At 43.7% G+C, this 23,085-nt stretch overlaps 1 protein-coding gene across 2 annotated transcripts; it reads right to left on the bottom strand.

Annotated features, from left to right (window-relative positions):
• Positions 1-252: 252 nt before the first annotated feature.
• ZKSCAN1 (zinc finger with KRAB and SCAN domains 1) lies at positions 253-21,162 on the bottom strand. 2 transcript variants are annotated; one of them, XM_079899055.1, is made up of 6 exons: positions 21,035-21,162; positions 12,597-13,114; positions 12,207-12,360; positions 10,089-10,180; positions 9,690-9,816; positions 253-7,402 (listed from the first exon to the last, which is right to left on the bottom strand). In XM_079899055.1, exons 2-6 carry the CDS (start codon positions 13,020-13,022, stop codon positions 6,507-6,509), a joined length of 1,695 nt encoding a protein of 564 aa, XP_079755181.1. In that variant the 5' UTR covers positions 13,023-13,114; positions 21,035-21,162; the 3' UTR covers positions 253-6,506. The 2 variants fall into 2 exon arrangements, with proteins under 2 accessions (XP_079755181.1, XP_079755182.1); XM_079899056.1 differs by having other exon boundaries at positions 21,028-21,153.
• Between the last annotated feature and the right edge of the window lie 1,923 nt (positions 21,163-23,085).

The following is a 23,085-nucleotide window of genomic DNA, read 5'->3' on the forward strand; positions in this document are numbered from 1 at the left end:
TGAGCCTGCGCGTCCAGGTGAGCCATGGCCGCTGAGGCTGCGCGTCCAGAGCCTGTGCTCCACAACGGGAGAGGCCACAACAGTGAGAGGCCCACGTACCTCAAAAAAAAAAAAAGCAACTTTATTCCATGGTTTTTCATTGTTGCCAAGAAGCTACCTAAGCGCTTGTGAAATTACCTACAACATGTCATTTGGGTGAGGATTGTGTCAGTTCTAGTTTTTAACTTTGAAATTATACTTTTTTCTTTACCCAAAACACGCATTTTATGCAACCAAGGGCAACAAAAAACAAACATCACAACTACTGCCACCTAGAGATGATAATTTATTGTTTTACCATGATCCTGAAGAGAAACAACATAAAGAGAATATTTATTACAAATCCCCACAATTTCCTTCCCCCACCTCACTACTCTAAAATTTGTCAGACACCATCGGCCTCCTAAAATGGACCATTGACTATAAATGCATTACCAATTTATTTTGCTGCCATTTCTCATGACTGAAACTTTAGTGCTCAATCAAATGACTATTTTCAGTGGAGTTTCCTAGCTTTAAAAAAAACCTTCACTTTTCCTCTAAAATTCCATTATTTACTGAAAGAAGCCGTTTTAGAAATGTTAATGAGGATTTTAAATGAACAAATTCAATTTAAAAATCATTCACTGAACATCTACCAAGCATCTGGATGCTTCAAAGACCAGGGAACTGAAAAGGCCAGGTTTAACAGCAATAACTTAATTCTGCGGATATACAAAGACAAGTCAGTTTCTGTCTAATTTATTCTAAACTAAGAAACTAGGAACTGACAAAACAGGAAAGGTTTGTTTTACCCAGTCTAGATAATAAACAAGACAATGCCTGAGTTAGCTCTCTATATAGATTTAGGGTTATCGTGTTGACCTGGGTGTAATAACCTCTATTTAACTAAAAGTTAATAAAAATATTTATGTTCATGTTAAAATAATTGCTGATTTTGCTTGCATATCCCGCCCCTTGCCCCTAAACTCATAGATTTTTAGAAAAAGATTTTCCTGTGTCGTCACAAACCTGCTTCCCCCTGACCAGCCCTCTCACATAAGAACCCCTGCAACCAGCAGAAGCACCTCTAAATCTAATACGCTTTGTCCTCGCTCGGCGGACTAAAACCTTACTCTGTCAAGTGGCTGAAGTGGGGGTAGGGGGATGAGGAAGGCAGGCGAGCACTGGCCCCCAGCACACGCCCAGCAGTCTCTCTTCTCTCCCTCCACAGGGCTCCCTCACCACTCTTCTGCAGCTGGGAGTCTGGCCCCTACAACCCTCCCCCCGCATTCTCCTTCCTAGCAAACCTGACCTTGTCGGGAGACTAAACAATAGCGACTCGGGCAGCTGCCCGGTCCCTTCCCTGGACCAAAGGAACTTGAAACCTGCATCTGAAACTGGAATGAAATCCCAGTTTCAGCATCACCTTTCAATCCCTCACAGAACTTACTCTTTGTATCTTAATGCACTCAGCCTGGCTGCTTAATGAGTCCTTGCTGAAGGGAGAAAATTTAATTTTAAGACCAATTAACTTTGCTGATTACTATGTAATTTGAAGTGAGTCATGATTCTTTAGTAAATGGAGGTGAGAATCTCAACGATTAAAAGAAAAACAAAACAAAAAACCTGTTAAAATAACAGCAGACCATTGTTCAGAAGTCAACCTAATGCCCACTCTTTACCTTCCACTGTTTTAGGATAAGAGAAAAACATGAGGTTTGTGGTATCCACTGTTAAACAGAACCAGACAATATGAAACTAAGTTCTCATGTTAAGACATTCTGTATTATGAGATGTCCAAAACAGTTCCCAAACTTTTGTTTGACCTGCAGAATTGGAGATGGCTTACCTCCCTATAACTTCGTTTGTTTTACAAAGCTCTGAAAAGTAAAACAGATAATTTCATTTTTAGATATAATAAAAAATTAATTTGAATAGCAAAATAAGTAACTACTTTTCAATGTACAGTAGTGTGTCCATTCTAAAAATGAAACCTAAATGTTAGGGAAACTTTTCAAATAATACTTTTTATTATATTCTCCAGTAGTAGTTGAAATAAAAATCTACTCTAACTTCTAGGAAAAGATCTATTTATACCACTTAATTTCCTTTTCTCTGATTCTACGTTTCACTTTGCAATCTGCAGACCTTCATGTGGTTTCCCAGCTGGGGAACCATAGCCCCCTCATCAGTATTTGAGAAGCTGCGCAGAGTGGGACCCACAAACACATGGCTCCGCTGGTAAGTACTGCTGTCACTGTGTGACTACGTTTTAATACTGTTACTCCAATTCACACGATGACTCTTCCGTGAGGATGGTAGGATGAACCTGGTTAGCTAGCTTTAGATGAGGACGTCGAGACCCTGCAATAAAAGGTGATCAACTCTAGGATAAAAATTAGAAAAAAGTTCTTTCCTAGCTATGAATCGTCACAAGCCCCTCTCCTAATAATCACAGGCCAGGGGAAGTGAGTGGGAGCAAGGAGGGTACACAGGAGACAGCTGAGACAGGAATATTGCAAAATGCTTCTCGAGCCTTCCTGCAATCCCAGGGACTGGATGCCTGTGTGTCTGTTTTTCCAGGGAAGAGCCCATCCTGGTGTTTTCCTATCCCAAGTTTTCTATACACAGAAATTTAAGAGTTAGTGGAGGAAACAGGACTACGCTTCACACCATTGGGTCAAGGTAAGTGGCCCCACTGGCCCTCCCAGGACATGCCCTCTTCTTGATTGACGGGGGCAGACCTTCTTTCTCCCCCGACAAGCTCAGAGAACCCATTCTCCTTGCTTGAAATGGTGATCTGGCAGCTAAGCGGTCAACTTCCTGGTCAACTTCAGGAAGCTGCCGATGTTTCTAGAACTGTTCCATTTTACTGCCCTAGTCGCCTGTCTCTCCTAGCAATTTCACTCATCTCCTAAGCTCTTGACTTGATAAGCACCAAACTATGAAGGTTTTTTTCTCGTTTTCCCCTTCCTCAGTTCTGTGAACTGACTTTTTGTCTATGACCACATCAACTTCTTCACTACTCCAAAACTTTGCTCTTTTGGAGTGATGTGTTCTGTCAAATAGATTAAAATAAAAATACATTACCTGTTTACAGGGAATATACAGAATAACAACAGGGGCTGGAGGTACAAAACACAGACACTGACATTATGGTCATACAAAATATATAGAAGTACCCAACATTAACAATTTTTGTCAGAAGTTGTACATTTTGCTATTTCTTTAGCATTTCCCCACATTTTTTTTCTTCTTCTGTGGATCCCCTGGAGTTAAGATTGAGCTTCCTCTGCAGTGTTTCTGAAATTCAATACATGATTGGAACATACTGACGGAATTCATTTTCTGTCCAAAGCAATGAGTGCTACACATGAAAGTTTTCCTCACATATAATATTAATAATGTTTATTTACAGTGTGAGCTTTCTGATGCTAAGGGCTGAGATGTGATTAAAGGCTTTGCCATATTTATCACATTCAAGAGGTTCCTTCCTGGGATGACTTCTCCGATGCCAGGTAAGACAGAATTGTCTTAGGTATCAAACGTGTCAACCTCTCTGTACATATTTAGCACAGTTTCACTTTTATGCCTTTAATAAAATACTAAGTGCCTTTCATATCAAGATGCCTCATACGTCTGTAGTCTTAGGCTTTAGCCTTGCCTGCCAGGATGAAGTAGAAACAAATGCCCCACAACTTTAAGACTTTTACTTCTCTTCCTGGCAAGGTTAAGGTATATTTTTAAAAACCCCTCAAAAACTTCCACTGGGTCAACTAGCATGCTAACAGTTAACTAGAGTACTTAAACTGTTAACGTACTTCAGCCAGTCGAGAACTTTCAAATGACTATCCTGAGCACTAATTTAGATGTCGTAAGCCTTTTGGGCCATGACTCTATTACACTTTGCACTGAAGAGCTGATAAATGAATGCAATGCAGATGGTTTTAATAGACAGTGGTAGCCGGTTTTCTTCAGAAAACTTGTCTTCAAATAGCTGCTTCAAGGAGTCCATCTGTTGAAGATCTGGAGCAACGCCCATGGCCATCCCACAGTCAGTACGATGTTCCAGGAAATGGGAATTAAATGTGGGGCACAGGTTATAGTTAACTTCCATTAAAAAGAAATGATGGCTGAATCATGTCCGCATAAAAAAGCCAATGTGGGTGGACTTGACCAGTGTTCTTTCCCTCTTCACAACAGTCGGTGCTTCGATCGGTGTCTGGAGTTAAGCACCTCACTGCTTTCAGTTGCTTCCTGGCAGCAAAAGTCTTTGCTCAAAAGCATCAGCAGTTTTCTATGCGACCACCACTATGTCTCACTCTTTGAAGAAAATTCCTAAAAGCATTTCTTCTACCTTCCCTTACTATAAAAAGCTATTTAGGTGTGCTCTTCTGGAGTATCTCTCCTGTTTTTCTTAAATTGGATGGACAGAATACTCTGGTCACCAGCTGACTTCCTTAAAGTTCCCCCAGGCAACACTGATGCAACTGCTTAGGAGCTACTGGGAGGCTGGAAGTTGCTCCAAGTTATAGAGAGAGGCCAGAGAAAAAGTGCTGTTTGGCCCGGAGCTGAGGCCACAGCTGCCCCCACCTCCATGGTTCCCCGTGAAGTGACACTGTCTCACAGGCTTGGGTTGCTGGCTAGCAAACCAGTGACGAGTGACAGTTTTAGTTCTTGACGGAAAATCTCAAACTCTATGTGAGGGGTCTCCCATTATGGGGCTAGTCTTCAGGTGTGTTCTTAGTCTGTTTCTAAGTCCCTGCAGGGCTGTCTACAATCATTTGCACGCTCTCACGAGCAGTTATCTCTACCCAAGGCCCTGATGACTTCCTATGTGACCCACGCTGCTTGGGTCTCTTGTGTGTGCACCTGAAAATGGTCTGTCGCTGGCTTCCACGCAGAAGCTAATGCATCATTCTGCATAGATGATGGGAAAGATCGAAGTTTCATAACCTCACCTCAGTCTCTAGTGATGAGAAACACAAAAGACATTGTGCGGTATGACTACAATACGACAAGCCACATCTCAGCACGTTGGTGAGCTTCTCAGAGCAACGGACATTTAGTAATTGCCAGCTAACGATCTCAATGTCTTTTAGAAGTTTCTGGAAGGTGTGGGAAAAAAAGTGCTCCCTCCAATGTTCCTTTTTCTGAAAAGCAACAGAAATCACATCTTTTGAACTTTAAAGTTACAAATGATTCAGAAAGTGCCCAAATCATCACGTTGTTCAGCAGCTGACTGAAGAAATTCTGGTTAAGATCTTTGCCATCTTTGCTTTAGTAAGTGTTCACATTGTTAAGATGACGGATGACAACAAAGTCGTCTGACATTTCATGGCATTTACTCTCTGATCCGTGTCTAGATAGTCTATGCTGGCAGCTGACCAGCACCCTTCGTTTATATTTAGGACAAAAATAGCATGCGACCCTAGAGCTTTAGCCACGCCTCGGGCTCACAAGCTGGGCCACGCTACCGTATTTCAGGTACTCGTGACTCACAGGCCTTGTCATGAATGTACAAATCCTGCTAGAAGTCAGGCCTAATGAGCACTTCTCATGTGGTCAGCACTGTGTCCAGGGCTGTCGGGGATATAAATATATCCCCCGACAAGAGAAGCATCTCTTTTGGGGAGTGATGAAAACTTTCACACACGGAACAACAAAAGATTCAAAGACAGTATGCAATCAAGTGCTAACCTGTGGAGAAACGCAGTTAGGAGTACGATAGTGCTTTAGGGAATTCGGGGATTTCGCGAAGGGAGAGAAGTGTTTTGAATCACGGTTGCCATTTCAGTAAGATTTATCTCAGTCATGAGGAGGGAACCATCTACATCTGCAGCCGTCCTTTGGAACTGTAGACTGGTGCGCATGCCCTCTCTTTCAGGAAGAGATAGAAATCTTTGGTTTGATACTGACAGCGCAGTCCTAGATTTCTATAGCTTTGGTAGGCTACCAGCGACTGTACAGAACTTACCGTATATATACAACTAGTTTTGAGCAGCATGTGCCGATGTAGTTTTTGTTCAAACTGTCCCTCTTTTTTGAGAAATAAGGTTCAGCAAGACGTTGGCCAAGTAGGGCGTGTTTGTGGCAAGCAGGTTTTGAACCTCAGTGTCATTTTCACAGAGCCGATCTTAGTCTTTCAATTATGTACTGTGGCTGCGGAGAGTTCAAGAGCGCCTTAAAGGTCTCCTCATTACTGAAAAGCTTGACATTTTCCTGTGTGTGTGCTTCTATCCTGTGTGGAAATAGCATGTGGATTATCCATCCCTATGACTAGCATTTTCCTGCAGGGGCTGTGGAAGAATTACATGCCCACAGACTAGGCAAAGGCAGAACACTGCTGATGTACCTGTAAGGATCCATAAGTGTGATTTTTTTTTTTAACCTGCTGAGGCTTTTTTTCCCCCCTCCATGGGCACACATCTCTGAAATAATTTTAGAAACGAAAAGGGGAAATGGCTTATTGACAAATTCTCGCTTTACACACAGCTTTTCAGGAATGCTCCGAAAGCATCGAGGGAGGCAGGGCTGTACTCAGAGGCTCGCTCTCTGGTGTGGATTCTGTGATGCAGAGTGAGGGTCGAGCTCCGGGTGAAGGCCTTGCCGCACTTCGTGCACTTATAGGGCTTTTCTCGGGTGTGAATTCTCCGATGCAAAATAAGGTATGAGTTTCGGTTGAAAGCTTTTCCACATTCACTACATTCATAGGGCTTTTCCCCCGTGTGGATTCTCTGATGCTTAGTGAGGTCTGAGCTCTGGCTGAAGGCCTTCCCACACTCATTACATTCGTAGGGTTTCTCCCCAGAGTGGATCCGCTGATGCAGAATGAGATTTGAACTGTGACTGAAGGCTTTGCCACACTCGTTACATTCATGAGGCTTCTCTCCTGTGTGGATTCGCTGATGCAGGACAAGGTTTGAGTTAAGACTGAAGGCTTTCCCACACTCACTACATTCATAGGGCTTTTCTCCAGTGTGGATTATTTTATGGCGAATAAGGCTTGAACTCCTTGTGAAGCATTTACCACATTCATCACATCTGTGGGACTTCGCTCCTGTTGGAACTTCTTCAGGGGTGTTGAAGTTTGAGCTCAGACTGAAACTTCTCCCCAGTCCTTTACCCTTTTCCCTTGGACCTCGCTCTCCTGTGCTGGGGTTTTTTTTTTCCTTGACTGTAGCTGGCCCTGGATCTCTCTTTTCTTTTCCAGTTTTCTCCTCAGGGTTTCTCTGCTGCCTTTCTACTACTCTGCCCTGCTGGTCACGTTTTTCTCCAAAATCTTTCTGGAATTTTCCTGTGGTCTCCCCATGTGATGCTGAGTCTTCTGCAATTTCAGCCTTTGAGGTGGACTCCTCATTCTCATTCCTGTTTTCACAACCTGACACAATAAATAAAAAATACAAATAGCATCTTTTTCTTTTGAATATGTGGGTTACTCAAGTGACACTGTTTTCCAGGAAGCTTCTACCTGCCTGCAAAATGACCTCACAATATTAACTGGGGATAAAATAGTAGGAAAAAAAGGGAAAAAACCTAGGGACAACAGGGAGTAGAACTGGGAAATGAGAGGGCAGGCGAAGTGTGGAAAGGACAATGGAGGGAGCATGCAGAGAGGCCGGGAGTGAGCAGAGGGAACAGACCAGGCGAGGAAAGAAGGAAGGGGTGAGGAATTAAGGAACGTAAGAGGTCACAACTCATGGTTCTATAATTTGGTCACCCAGTAATTAATCTGAAAGAATAAACACACATTAAAAAAATCATAGTCCAGGGACTTCCCTGGTGGCCCAGTGGTTAAGACCCCGTGCTTCCAATGCAGGGGGGGCGGCTTCAATCCCTGGTTGGGGAACTAAGAGCCCACATGCTGTGAGGCTAAAAAAAATTTTTTTTTTAAAAATGATGTTCCAGTTCTAATTAAGAATTTATGAGTTAAAAAAAAGAGAGAACGGACAGGTCTTTCCTAGAAAATGATAAGTGGTATTACCAGAAAGAAAGGAATGCAATTAATTTAAAAAAAGCAAATACTCTGCCAATTCTGTGAGATTTTTATTGACAAGGTGATAGTTAACAGGCAAAACAAGGAGCGCTGAACCTGGCAGGTTACGCAGAACTTCAGACACAGAAACTAGTTTCTCTCCACCAGGGAGAGCAGCACAGAGCTGACAGTGCTCAAGCAACAGGGATGAGGGTGAAGAAGCTGGTTGGGGCATTAGTACATGTAACTGAAACCTGCACTGACAAACGACTGAGAACTACTGAGAACAAAGAGATTGAAAACAATTCCGGAGACAGCCCACAAAGGACGTAATATAAGACAAGATCTTACGAATGCAAAGCTGATCCTCTGATTTTAGCAATCTGCCTGTTAAAACACTGGAATATATTCTTATTGTGGACTGCTACATTCTGTGTGCCACCCTGTTTTTTAAGTATAGACTAAAAATTATTCAGTACAAAAACACTATTTTACATATGTTTACATTTGTCTAGGAAAAAAACTATCCCAAATCTATTCTTTATTTACTTGGCCTTAAGAAACCTTTCCACGTGAGTGTGCACTATCTCAACGCAATCACTGAAGGAGTTGAGTATCTAACCCCTGACTTGAGTGATGAAATCACCATAAATACTGACCTGATCATAAGGAAGAGGAAACTGGTCTACTTCTTTTGAATTCCAAGCCTAGGTCCTTGATGATCTGGATAGTTCCCCGGCTGTTCCCAATGTTTTGTTTTGCTTTGTTTTAAGTTAGCAAGGGGTGGGTACTACCCGGCTCACAAACAGAGATCAGTTTTTTGGCTTAATTTTCACCTCGTCCAAAGAGCAAGTACTAAGAAACAACAAACCCCAGTTACCTCTATGGTTCAAAACAAAACTTGAGGTTTCTGTATTAACATCCTTTCTTCATAACTTCCCTTCATTCACCCTACCACTGCCCTCCCCAGGCAGAAGTCTTAGGAAGTGGCCTTCCTATGACAGGACTGATCTGAGAGCTTCCTGCAGTACTATCTCCCAGGGGTTAAGACCTAATAGAGACAAATGGGACTGTCTGTCAACTGTGTCACCTTGTCTTATCTGGTTGATGCCTCTTAGAACTTCTTTGTTCTTACTACACTCAGGAGCCAGAGCTCTTCACAGAAGATCACCATTAGGTTTGGAATCTGGGAATCCTGACCAGGTGCAAGTTCATGGAATTATACAGAACTGTTGTGGAGCAGCGCTCACAGGAAGCAAGACTGAAAGCCCATGGCAGGATGCAGTGTAGGTTCAGGAACATGGTCCCAGGTTAGGATTAGATTGATGATCAATTCTCACCTGGCCCTCTATAATAGGAAATACAGACACTGCCCTGACAAAAGCACTTAGTTGTATCCACAGGGAATGAAGCAGAATCCTCAATGGTGACAGAGTAGTTGAAGAGGTGGGGATTCAGAACATAAAATTATTTCTGCTTTCAAACAGCAAAAAATACCTAGAGGTAAAAAATCCACCTGGAATCAGGAAGTCCCAGTACCAGGCTTTTGGGATTAAAGAAACTCAAATTGTTCTCCTTCTCTATCTGGTCTGAAGAAACGGGCTCAGTAGTCTCTACCACACCACAGATCCCAGAACTAACAGAAAAAGAGGCAATACAATCTTATCAGACAATAATCCTGCAGCCATCTTACCCTGGGAAATCACGTTCCCATAATTCTCCTGCCTGGTGTCCCTATTCAGATTCCTCCGAGCCAGGTTCTGACATCCCCATTCCTCCAGGATGAGGGACACGGCCATGTCCTCGATCTTCACCATTGCCTGAAATAACACGAGATCCCCACACTCAGTTCTCCCAAAGTCCAGGGACAGTCCCACTGCCCGAACCTGGAGTCAGGGACGGAGGTGACTGCAAACCTACAGGATGCTGGGAAAGAAAAGGTGACCACGCCAGGCTCTAGTGGACAGGTGGGAGTGGAGCTACTCTGTGGGCAGGGACGTCAAGAGCCAGTGTCCTGGTGAAGACCGCTGAAAGAGCTCCAGGAAGAGGCAGATGCAAGGGACTCAGGAGGGCAGAGGGGCCCACAGCTCACCTGGGAATCTGCCGAGAACAGTGCAGATGCCATCGCCTGGTCTCTGGGACCCCCCTCATGATGAGGGGCAGGAACGTGGGTGGCAGGGAGAGCTGAGGGAGGAGAAAGGAGCTGTGAGTGAAGCCAGCTCTGCTCTGGGCCTCCCTTCAAAGAAGGGCCCAGGGGCACCCTCTTTCCTGTACCAGCATGCCCAATGTTCAGTGTTTAACTACAGAACTGAGAACTACAGAGAATGGAAGAAAGAAAAGGCATGATCTGTGTCTTCCCAAGATCTCTGTTCTTAAGCAGGAGTAACAAGGAGTCATAAAAGGGCCCTTAAAATCACCTGGTCCAACTCCTTCATTTTAAAGAAGGGGAAACCGAGGCCCCGATAGGGTAAACAACTTGCGTAACATCATCCTGTTAAGAGGGCAGAGCCAGAACTATAACCCGGGTTCCTACTCTCAGCCACAAAAGTAGGTAACACTCAGCCCACATTCAAGTCTGGCTCATAATTTAATTTTCTCCAGTCCAACAAACAGTATACCAGGACTTCAGAATCCCATTCAGTTGTGGAAAATGCAACAGTTTTAAAAATCTTTAGTAGTAATATCTTGAAACACAGAGAAGGAAGGGGCTCTTCTTACTTCTGGGTAAGTTTCAGCCATTTTTTGTCCCTCTACTTTTCTCCCTCACTTAGCCACAGTTTTTGGATAAAACATACACATGGTTCGAATGTCAATGAGACATTTACAAATGTATAAGGGTCTGGGTTGACACTCATCTAATAAAAGACGTCTACAATATAGGGTCACATTAACTGCGACGTGCAAGAAAAACTGGAAAAATTTTAAGCGGCAAAATCAAAGTCCTCCCGTGCCAAGTAACGTTAGATTTGAAAATGTTACTGGTGAACAGATGATGTTACTGTGCTGCAAAGATACTAGAAAAACTAATTTGAAACGGAATTAGTAAATTTTGTAACTATTTCAGAATATACAGCAATAATATAAGCTAAAGCAAAATGTAGAAAAAGATCAAGTACCTAGCACTTTAACCCGCTGAGAGTTAGGAAACGCTCTGGAAGATGAGCAGCACAAAGAGAAACTGAGAATAAGTGCATATGCCTCAATTCCTTCAAGAACTATTTACAACGTAACAACTGTATGTTCCAGGGTCTGGAAAGCTGTTACTCTGGTAACCTGAATCAGCCCTAATCTGGCACTTAAAACCACGAAGACCCTCCTCCGTTTCCTCACTTCACCTGGTGGAGTGTGGAGAGAGCTCACAAACCCTACGAGGACCTAACGGGACTGGGTGGACAGTGGTGGATAAACATCACAGCGCACTGGTTGGCTCACAAGGCTTTCTCCAGCTTACGAGCGCGGCTATCCTGCAGAATGCACGGAAGACAATACTTCCTTAAGCTCTAATATTCCTATCCTGAATGTCATCATAAATGAACACACTGGTTAAGGACTGTGCCTTTGTCAACTCTTGCTGAACAACCATACTTTTAGCATGTTATTTTTTTTTCTTTTACTGATATTCTAGGTATCAATTTTGATTTTAAAACTGGTTAAAAATATTGTTAATATTTCCCTCAAAGGAAAAAAAATTCAACTGATTTTTATTTATGACCCTGAAGTGATTTTTTTTGCCTCATTTTCCTCAACCAAAAACAAAATATTTTTTCCATCCTTTTCCCATTCTTTGGAATTTTTGAAAGTAACCTAGAAATAGAGTGATGTTACACAGTATTTTATACATTTTAAATAAAATGAATTGATAAATGATCCTTTTAAAGATAATTTATGACATACTAGGGTGTTGGCTATATTTCATCTCTTCCTAGGACTTTCCTGTAAAAAAAAAAAACCTGCTAGACATCCAGAATACTAACAATTCAACAAATAATATAATGTCCACCCAAGTTCATTATGCACATTTCACTTACCTCCTTGGTAACATTATTTAACTCCTGAAATTGGCCTGTAAGTTATATTTCCTCTGATGTTTAGTAATAACGACAATAGAAATAAACATGTTTCTCTATTACAGGCATTTAGCAACACAGAGAGGGCACTCCCATCCTGAATAGTTTGCTTCTTTCCCCCCATGTGAAACCTTGCTTCTTACCCCGTGGTTGTAAGAGGCGGGGTTTCCGAGATGAATGCTTGAAATGGGACTGGGTGGCCTCATGAGGAAGGTCAAAGCTCGAGGACTCCTGTACTGGATCCAGAGGCACCATGCCCCTTGCGAGCATCTCAGGTCCATGAACTTGACCTGGGACCTGAGGACAAACAGGGTGGGCTTGTGGGTAAATCACTTTTTAAACAGGAATTTAAACAAGTGAAAAAAGACACTAAATATACCAGTATATTAAAATACACTTTTTAATATCCAAGCAGAAGAGGATCAAAGCACCACAAGGACTATTAATACGAACTTTAAGTCAGTAACTTTCTCTCTGCTTCAGTCTCAAAGTCCACGTGCTGCTCACACATGACAGGTTTCCCCTCTTCTTACCTGCTGTCCTGATAAATCCAGCTCCAGATCTTCCAGAAGGGTCACAGCCTCCTCTCCGCTATCGGGACGGTATTCCTGCAGCCAGACTTGGAGCTCCTTGGGCAGAATGGAAAGGAACTGCTCCAGCACCAGCAGCTCCAGGATCTGCTCCTTGGTGTTTATCTCTGGCCGCAGCCACTGGTGACAAAGTTCCTTCAGTCGACTCAGGGCCTCTCGAGGCCCAAAAGTGTTCTGGTAACAGAAGTGCCTGAACCGCTGGCGGAAGATCTCCGGGTCGGGAGGAGGAGACTCCTGCAGACTGGCGTCCTGCCCCCACACGTGCTCTTCCTCATCCTCCTCTTCGACCTTCACTATCACGATGCCATCCTTCTCCTGGGCAGCGTGGGGGGACAGACCGGTGGCTTCCCTTGACTCAGCAGTCATCATTCAGGCTCAGGGACCTGACTTGATCCAAACAGGGTCTGTGCTCTCCTTTCTGTCCTGGGAAATGTTTTCTGATATCTGTTTCTGTACTATTCCTGGAGGAGTAAAAAAAAAAAATAAAAATAAAAAAGTTATTGGTACCTTTATGAAAAGTGACCTGTGCTGTTAATATTTCATACAAGGCTACACCTCAAGGCATTAAAAACGCCTCTGGGTGCTTCCCTGATGGTGCAGTGGTTAAGAATCCGCCTGCCAACACAGGGGACATGGGTTCAAGCCCTGGTCTGGGAAGATCCCACGTGCCGTGGAGCAAATAAGCCCGTGCGCCATAACTACTGAGCCCGTGAGCTACAACTACTGAGCCCGTGTGCAACAACTGCTGAAGCCCGCGTACCTAAGAGCCTGTGATCCACAACAAGAGAAGCCACCGTGATGAGAAGCCCGCGCACAGCAACAAAGAGTAGCCCCCGCTCGCCGCAACTAGAGAAAGCCTGCGCACAGCAATAAAGATCCGACACAGCCAAAAAATAAATAAATTAATTAATTTTTAAAAATGCCTCTGAATAGCAAAGGGGGAAAAAAAAGCCTCCAGAGCCACACTGTTTTCCCTGTCACTCTAGATATTAAGGTTTGCAAACAAACTTCCAACTGGCAAATTCCCCCCTCAGGGTGTTTGCCTGAGCACCGTCCCTCCAGGAGGAGGGCAGGCTATGACATCATGTGTTTACATGCTAAGCCCAGTGAGAGCGGAATGTTAGTGGGGTGCCAGGCACCCGCTTCAGCAGCACGCTAGCCATCTTACCCCCTCCCACAACACGCTTGGAGCACCATCTCACAGATGACATGACTGCGGCTCGGACAACTCAAGTGATTTGCTCACGAGCAGGAGGCTACCTACCTAGCAGTCAACACTCAAGCCAAACGTGAAGGCCAGGACTTACTAACCCACCATCTAGCTATTTCTATTATTTTTATAGGTGCCTTGGTCAGTACGAGATAATCCACTTTGGACAGAGAAAGAAAATATCAAAATGTCTATTTATATTTTAAAAGTGAGAAAAAATAAACCATATTTAATGTACAAATGGACACTACCAAACTCACTTGGTCTAAATGCTGAACTGCCACATGTCACACATGAGACAAGTGTGTGGGGGGGTGTGAGCAAAATGGGTCAAATGACACAAACTTCGAGTTATAAAATAAGTTAAGTCCTGGGGATGTAATGTACAGCATGGTGACTACAGTTAATAATAATACTGTACTGCATATTTGAAAGCTGCTGAGAGTAGTTCTTAAAAATTCTCATCAAAAGAAAATAAAATGTAGGGGACTTTCCTGGGGCAAAGTGGTTAAGAACCCGCCTGCCAATGCAGGGGACACAGGTTCAAGCCCTGGTCTGGGAAGATCCCACGTGCCTTGGAGCAACTAAGCCCGTGCGCCACAAATACTGAGCCTGCGCTCTAGAGCCCGTGAGCCACAAATACTGAGCCTGTGTGCCACAACTACCGCAGCCTGTGTGCCACAACTACCGCAGCCTGTGCTCCTAGAGCCCGTGCTCCACAACAAGAGAAGCCACCGCAATGAGAAGTCTGTGCACCACACCGAAGAGTAGCCCCCGCTCGCTGTAACTAGAGGAAGCCTGTGTGCAGCAATGAAGACCCAACACAGCCAAAAATAAATAATAAAATAAAAAGAAAAATGAAAAAAAGAAAATGTAACTATGGTGACAGATGTTAACCAGACTTACTGTAGTGATCACTTTGGAATATACACAAATATTGAATCGTTATGTTGTACACCTGAAACCAATATAATGTTACATATCAATTACATCTCAAAAAAAAAAACAGACAAGCAGCTTTAAAGATTCTTTCAGAGAAACTACAATTAGGGAAATACTAACGATGTAAATACACACAAACAAGAAAACTGCACAGCAATTTTTTTTTTTTTTTTTTTGCGGTACGCGGGCCTCTCACTGTTGTGGCCTCTCCCGTTGCAGAGCACAGGCTCCGGACGCGCAGGCTCAGCGGCCATGGCTCACGGGCCCAGCCGCTCCGTGGCATGTGGGATCTTCCCGGAACGGGGAACGAACCCGTGTCCCCGCATCGACAGGCGGACTCTCAACCACTGCACCACCAGGGAAGCCCTGCACAGCAATTTTTAACTCAGCCAGGTCAGAAGGTAAAAACAAATGTGGAACTAAATCAAACTTAAGAAGTCAACCGATAAGTGAGAAAGTAGCTGAATTTCAAGAACAAAAATTTAACATGGTTGGTGGATAGGCTCAATCATGAGTTGATGAGCAGAGGCAACAATGTGTCACTTCCATCTGAACTGACAAATCTTTGTGAAGCATCTTTTTTCCCCCACCTCTACGGCCATCAAAATTAAGCATCAAATTCAACTTTTAAAGACAGAGCATCCAATTGTTCTATAACAAAGAGATAAGCCAAGAGTTTTAAACTAGCAAAGTATTTTTAATTACATGGCTCTCACTGAAAAATTATTAGTAATTTTGATGGAAAAAGGATCATGTACGTTGAAAGCACAAATTTTTTTCTAGAATAGCACAACTTAATGTATTTTTTTAATTATACAAAACACTGGTACATGTATATAATTTTTCTAAATAGTTTTTACTGACAGGGACGTGTGACCAGAAAAGTTTGGAGATGACTGTTCTAATCGCAAAGAATATGATTTTAATCTGAGATTTATCACAGGATTAGTTTTTTTTCCTCTTTCTTTGGTCCTTAATGAAAACCAGAAATCCTTATTAAAATAGCAGTCTATAATAACAATAAAGAATATTACATTCAAAAAGGCTTACTACATAAATGTAAAAACATTGTGGGAATTAAGTCATTTCTCCAATGATTTTAAACTGGTAAAAGTCCTGTTGCAAACCATCTTCTAGCCCTTCCCATCCACTCCTTCAGACCTGTTTTGCACTCCACCCACCTTGCTGCAGGAAATATATTTTGTTTTTTAACTTCAGACCAGCTTTACCTGGAAAGTCCTTACAGTTACGAGTATTCAATTTCCTAACCATTTCTGCAATCTACAGTATGCAAAGTGTCCTGCTAGACTGATAGGAATAAAAAGATGAGAAGCACCATTCCTATTTTTACACAAATAATTACAGTACAAAGCAGATGTGCCAACAGTTCTAAGGAGGTTACAACCTGAGTGCTGGAGAAGCCCTGAGGAGTGACTGACAGCTACAAGGCAGCTTCCAGGAAACAGCCCCCCTGGAGCTGGGACCCAGAGAGGAAGAGGCAGCGAGTAGGGAGTCCAAGAGATCACTCCTTTGGCTAGCTTTCTCCCAGCTGGAGGCTGAATAATTCCTGTAAGGCTTAGTCTCTTTATTTCATTCTGAAAAGTGAAAAGCAAGACTATCTTTTCCAGCTATGCCTCCCAGAACTGTCTTCCACCACCCTAATCCAGGCTCCACATCTCCTGCCGAGACTAGGGCCTTAGCTCCATACATTTTCTCTAGCGTCCATTTCTCCCCTTTCTAATACGAACAACATACCAAGGTCAACTTAGTATTGCCAAAGTATGCTTCTAGGCATTCCCTCCTTCCCCTCAGTTACTGTCAATGAATCCCTGACATCTACCGATTAGTGTTCAAACAACACACCCCACTCGACCTTTCCACCACCATTACTTTCCTTAGTAGTGATCCCCTATGTTTTAGCCTACTGGGCCCATTAATGTTCCCCAAGCATAGGGTGTGACTTTGCATCTTCACCCCTTTGCTGGGACCAATCTCCCACCTTTATCCACCTCTACTGGCCAAATTTTCACTCACCCTTCAAGATGTACACTGTCTCCTGACATTCTGAATTAAATAAGATATCTTCCTCCTTTGAACACCCTTGGTACTTTCTCTGTTCCTATCTTAGGCACTTCTACTCTCCTTGTATTATCATTATTTGAGCTGCAGTTCCTATCTCCACCTCCCAGCTAAACCCCTCAAGAACAAGGACTTTTGTTTATTTATCTTCTAGGGAACTGGGGAGACTGTTGAACAGCACAGAAAAAATAAGAACAACTCAGCGGCTTCCGTGGTGGTCTAGTGGTTAAGACTCCACGCTGCCAATGCAGGGGGCCCGGGTTCAATTCCTGGTCAGGGAACTAGATCCCACATGCCGCAACTAAGACCCAGCTCAGACAAATAAATAAATAAATATTTAAAAAAAAAAAAAAGGAAAAGGAAAAGAAAAAAGAACAACTCAAGCCATTACAGCGCCCCCTGCCGTCTTATTGCCTTTAGTGGCAATTAGTGATCAGACAGCCCAGGAACATCTATCTCATCACTCAGGCGCAGAATCTCACCTTCCTTGACTCCTCTCTCCTTACATGCATTCAGTCTCCAGGCACCAGGGAGAAGTATTTCTTTGTTCATACTTATTTTTCTGTCTAGCTCCATGGAGGCCAGCTTCCTCTCTATGGTGCCCTGCCGTCATCTCCCCACAGTTCACCTCCCACCTTGCTCTCAGATCTTCTTCATAAAACTCTAGAGCCTTGTAGTCAATACTCCCCAGCACCTGGTCCCAGTTTCCCCATCAAGCTTCATTTCCCATGAATTTCTCTCCCTCCCCTGCCATGAACCTTTTCCATCCAGCAAAATGAGTCTACTCAGTACTTCCTAAATATGTCTTGTATTTTGAACACCATCCTTTTCTCCCACGATAATGCCTGGGATTTCACTCCCAGTCTTCTCTGACTTTTCAAATCCTACTTATCCTTCAGAGCTAAGCTAAAATGCAACTTGCCCCTCATCTGTTCAAGAGGCCTCTCTCTAGTAGGCATTATAGGAAGAACCAATGTTAACTGAGTGCTTTCTATGTACCAGGCATTTCACACAACACCCTCAGGAGGTAGGTACCATTGTTGTCTCACTGTATAATGACAAAACTAAGGTTTACAGATGTTAAATAACATACCCAAGGTCACAGAGCAATTGAATGGCAGAGCGAGGATTTGAGATTAGGTCTGTGGGACCCCTCAGCTCAAGCTCCAACCATCATACCAAACTCATTCTGTCCCAACGTGTGGGGTAAGGAAGGGCTTCTGTGGACACACGGATTCTTTTGAAGAGGAAGGCCTACAAAGGATGACCACTCAGGAATGGGCCTCACCTGCCATCCAGTTTTCACTGGAGAGCTGCGTGACTAAGGAGACACAGCAGGAGATGCAAGTGGGAATCATCTAAACTCTAACCAGGTGGGACCTTCAAAAGAGACAACTGAGCAGAGCTAGTGTGGCATCTAGTCTGGTGTCAGAAATCTCATTTATGAAAATTCTGTTCCATCTTAGGCATTTAAGGAGACTAAAGGAAAGGAATCTTAATTTGTGCCCACATCTTAGCCAGTTTTGAAGAGTAGGATGCTCCTTGGGTCAGTGGGACTCAACAGGATGGGATTCTGAGGAGGAAGTGAGACCTAAAGGGACAGAGATGAGGGCACGGCCACAGTCCCTCTTCCCCCAATTTTGACAGGTACCCTCCCCCCCCAACATTTCTCTGCTCCTACTTTGGGCAGGAGAAAAGTCACAACAGCGGCGGAAGGGCTGGGTTTTATTTTAGGTTTCAGAGGATCTGCGCACACAATCTTTTCTCCTCTCTCTAAACTCTATGCCCTAATGGTCTCCACCAAGCATTTGCTATTCAAGTTCTTTCTTGGTAATCTAATTTTTCATGCCGTCTTCTTCGACCAGACTATTGTTAAGAGTATGCGTCTTTGTACCTCTTAGACCTACACTTAGTATGACCTCTTTGCAAGCACTAGTTTTTAAAAAATACTTGACTGAATGTTACTATTTTTGGCGCATTCACATAGCATTCGAAGTTGCCCTCAAATTACAGGCGTGGAAGAGTTTCACTAAGCTGCATCACCACTTACCAGCTGATTTTAGGTTTAGTTACTCTAAGTACAGATGTTTCTTCTCTGGGTTAAAAAACAGTATTTGTCTCACAGAGCTGCTGTGAGGATTACAGGAGTTAACATATATGAAGCACTTCAAACAGTCTCTGGCATTTAGTAGGCACTAGAGAAGTGTTTTAAATTTTTTCAATAAACTTAAGAGATGTAACTATACTTTCCAATTTTCAGCCTGCTTAAAAGATTAAGCAACAGGAGAAATCCTGTAATAGTGAAAGTAGCACAGGGTGGAACACCTTAATTCTAGTCTCCCATGAATAAGAGTGAGTCCCTCCCTGGGTGAGTTATTTAACCTCTCTGACATCCAGTATCCTTATCTGTCAAATTGGGGCGGGGTGGGGGAGGGAACAGAGGAGGAGAAAACTACCTCTGGGGTCCCTTTGAGCTGAAAACCATTCTGACACACTATCCGATTTAGATAAGATTACCCCCAGTACCTGGTTCTCCCCGAAGGTAAATACGAAAGATTTTCTTACAAAAAAGGCTTGGAGTTACAAGCTCAGTTTATTCCAAAGGCTATTTTCTAAACAGGCCAGTATCTTTTCCAGGGCATAGTCTTCAAAGTTTAAACTGCCTCCCACCCATTTCTGAACAGAGCTCTAAGATGTTTTAAAACATGAAAAAGCTACCTTTAAAAGACAACTAGCTACCCAAAGAATACTGATACTCAGAATGAAAAGGTAACATTTAACATAACACTCATCTGTATTTAGATACAATATAAAGTTAGGAAAAATTTAAATGCTTAGATCAAGTAGGGAATCAGCAAAAGACTACGATATTAAGTAGCTAGCTTCCCTGTTTGTATTTTAAGATTGGTGAAGACTGCCTGAAATAATGAACAAGCATCGTGCATAGTAATTCAGAGACAATACAAACTTGGAGAAACATTCTGGGGCAAATGATCATTATGGTTCCCTAAGTAATAAAGCTATTTCTCCACACGTGGCTGGCAAATACACTAACAGGGCTTTGTTGACTGGTTACAATGAATCCTCCACAATTCAATTCGACAACTATTTACTGACCACCTCCAATCCGCCTAGCAATAGTCTGTACAATAAATGCTTTCTTTGGTCCCAGGCCATGTAACAGCTGCTCTCTATGATGAAAGTATCTTATTGAGTACTGGAGGCACTGCAAGAAACGGAGGGCAGGGGGTCAGTGTCAGGCTGAACTATAGCTGAATTTTTCAATTACATTGACCAAATTATCTCAAAGTTGGAAGGGCCTTTGGAGAAAACCTAGTTAATTTGATTGATGACAAAACTGAGTTGGCGGAAGTGTCTTATCTTATCCAAGGTCACTCAGTTAATCAGTCTCCTAACGGCCCCGCGCAATTTCCACAAATTCCTTTCACTCTTCACCCCTTCCAAGTCAGGCAGAATAACTACTACCCAGAAGTGGAAAATCCACCTCATCTACCGGACAGCTCGTTTTCAAAAGCCTTCGAAATAGTCCATAAAGCTGAAAGAGAGTGGGATGTACATATAACCTCTACCAGACCCGAATCATTTCTTTACCCACTCTGACTAGGTTTCAAAAGCTCTTTAATCACCGCTCGGGGGTGGGGGTGGGGTGCGGAGAAGCAGGTGATCTGGAAACACGTATGCGGCACCTTGAAACGTGTCCATTTCTCTCAGCCTTCCGCATTTTTCACCTCGAGGTCCTGCAAGGACCCCGAAAAAAAAAATCTCTCACTGGAATCAAAGCAAATGGCGACGAAAGCAGAGCAGAACATTCAGACAGGGGTCGGTTCGCTCGCGACCCGGTTCTCAGAAACGTCAAGCGACGATGACGACACTGCAGGAGAGGGGCCCGGAAGGGGCCCGCAGACGGCCTCCCAGGACCCCCGGCCAAGGACCGTCGACCCCTCCCCGCCTGGGCCCGCGGTGGGGAGGGGGCGGCCTGGCCTGGGGCGGGGACGCTGGCACGGACTCGCTTCACGCTGCGCCCCGGCCGCCCGGAGGGGACCCCGGGGCCTCAGTTGCAGAGCCCACCCCCACGCACACACCCCTGCGGCCCCGCCCACCCCCCCCAGAGGCCGGCCCCACCTCTCACCGTGAGCCCCGGGAGCGGCCTAGGGGCGCTGGGCGAGCAAGGGGAGCTGACTCTGGGGCTCAGGCCGGCCGAAGGGCGCCGCGCACGGATCTAGGCCCTCTTGACGCCTCGACACAGACACAATGAGTCACAAAGGCCGGAAGTGTGTCAGCACCTCGTCTTCCGGGACTGCGCCGCGCTTCCGGGTCCTCTCTAGGAGCGCGGGAGGTTTTGGAATCTCGGTTCCCGAACGCTGGACCAGTCCCGTGCCCTGCCGTGGTCCCATCTCCCGCTTTGGGGTCTCCGCCCTCAGCCTGTGCGCCCCGTGTGAAGGCTGGGAACGAAGGAGAAGGGATTCAGGCCTTTCGAGATACAAACAGACTGTCCAGTTCTGACACCAGTCCATCTGATAATTCGATTTCTCCTTTTTCATCTCTGGCAGTCCTTGTAGTAATTATAGTTATTACCAAGCAATAATAATACTTAATAATTGTATGTCTGTGGCAGAGGAGTTGAAAGAAGGGTGTACACAGAGGAAGGTCAAAGTGAAGCCAGCGGTGGCTGGTTTCACAAAACTGCCGTGGTAGTTTCTCTCGGGCCCTGAAGATGTCTGACAATTGAGTGGGTGGTATTTTTAAATACTTGGCGTGTGGATGAAGGACGTCTTTCTACAACCAAGCTAGTTACAGGTTCTATGTTCTGCTCATGTGAGATATGCTATTATAGCGATTTGAAAGAAGTTTTCAGAATAATAACAGACACTTATGCCTTCAAGGTGCTTTCACAACCTACAACAATTATGGCCTTCACCTGGCAAGATAAAGCAGAAATAATACTCTGCCTGCTGAACAAGGGTGACCACAGGCTTTAATGATTGTGACTTTGCTGTATATTCCAAGGCAAGTTTGGGGGAGAGACTGAACTTAATAGCTTGGTTGCATGACTCCTATTGCTTGGAAGAGATTACTTTTTAAAAAATTTGAGAACTAAAAGGCAATTACAGTATCATTAAATGAAAATTGCAAAATGGAGAAAAATAATCAGCTGTAATCCCTCCATCGTAACCCAACTATGATGGTTTTAATGTATCCCTTTCCTATCTGTTTTCATATGTATATGTTTTTATTATTTTAAACATGGTTCAAAACTATGATTGTATTGGATATGTGGCTGGTGTACTTGAAGCACTTGCCACATTCATATTGTGTGGCCACTTTTTGGACCACAGCTGATGGGAACAGTTTTGGGCACTTGATGGAAGCACAGCTTATATGCTGAGGTGGTCTGGTCTGAGAGCTCTGATGAATGGGACAGTAGGGAACTAAAGCAACTAGATCTCCTTTCTTGGGGAGTTCAAATGTGAGACACACAGAAAACTGGGGCCAAGCAGAAATCAGTCAGCAGAAGGCATTAGGTGACAGAAGCCACAAAGCCGTGAGTGTCATGGGTAAGCAGTGGTTTCAGTAGAGAAAACTCAACTGAGCTATAGAAACAAAGACCAAGAGGGTCTGATGCACCACATGGCAGGGCTCACAGAAGGGAGCCCAGCCACCTAGTGCTGAGAACCCACAGCATAAGGAGGTGACAGCCTGAATAACTCTCAGGTCTCAAAGTTTTATTCTCTGCACCACTTGACTTTGCTGCAGATGCTCTTGTATCCTGTCTCCCTACTTCCCCGTGTGTCCGTGTGTCCTTAGAATAAATCCCTTGCCAACAAAAGAGTCTCAGTTTGTTCCTTGCCACAAAGAAAAGCCCAATGTGGTTGATGTGAAATAATGCATGCTACTTAAAAAAGCTTAATATCATATCATTAACATTGAAAATTTTGCTACACAGAATGGATAAGTATCATTTTAATAGCTGTATAGTATTCTGTCAAGCAGCTGTACCATTAATTATTTAATAATTCCTGTATTTCTAGACATGCTGAATACTTCAAAAGTTTCGCTACGTTAAGAAATATTTAAATGAAGATCTCTGTGCAGATGTCTTTTGGATTATTTAAATAAGACAGATTCTGACAAGCAAGTTTACTGAGTTAAAAAAAAGTGTATATATATACATATATATGT

The sequence above is a fragment of the Stenella coeruleoalba genome, assembly GCF_951394435.1.
Source record: "Stenella coeruleoalba genome assembly, chromosome: 15".
In the NCBI taxonomy this organism is placed as follows: domain Eukaryota; kingdom Metazoa; phylum Chordata; class Mammalia; order Artiodactyla; family Delphinidae; genus Stenella; species Stenella coeruleoalba.

Bases quoted from the DNA above. Each gene is read 5' to 3' on its own strand.
- ZKSCAN1 (XM_079899055.1), bottom strand. From the start codon at position 13,022: ATGATGACTGCTGAGTCAAGGGAAGCCACCGGTCTGTCCCCCCACGCT. The intron at 10,181-12,206 runs GTAAGAAGCAAG...CTCCTCCCTCAG, and splicing joins CCGCCTCTTACAACCACGGG to CTCTCCCTGCCACCCACGTT. The intron at 7,403-9,689 runs GTAAGATGGCTG...TTATTGTGTCAG, and splicing joins TGGGAACGTGATTTCCCAGG to GTTGTGAAAACAGGAATGAG.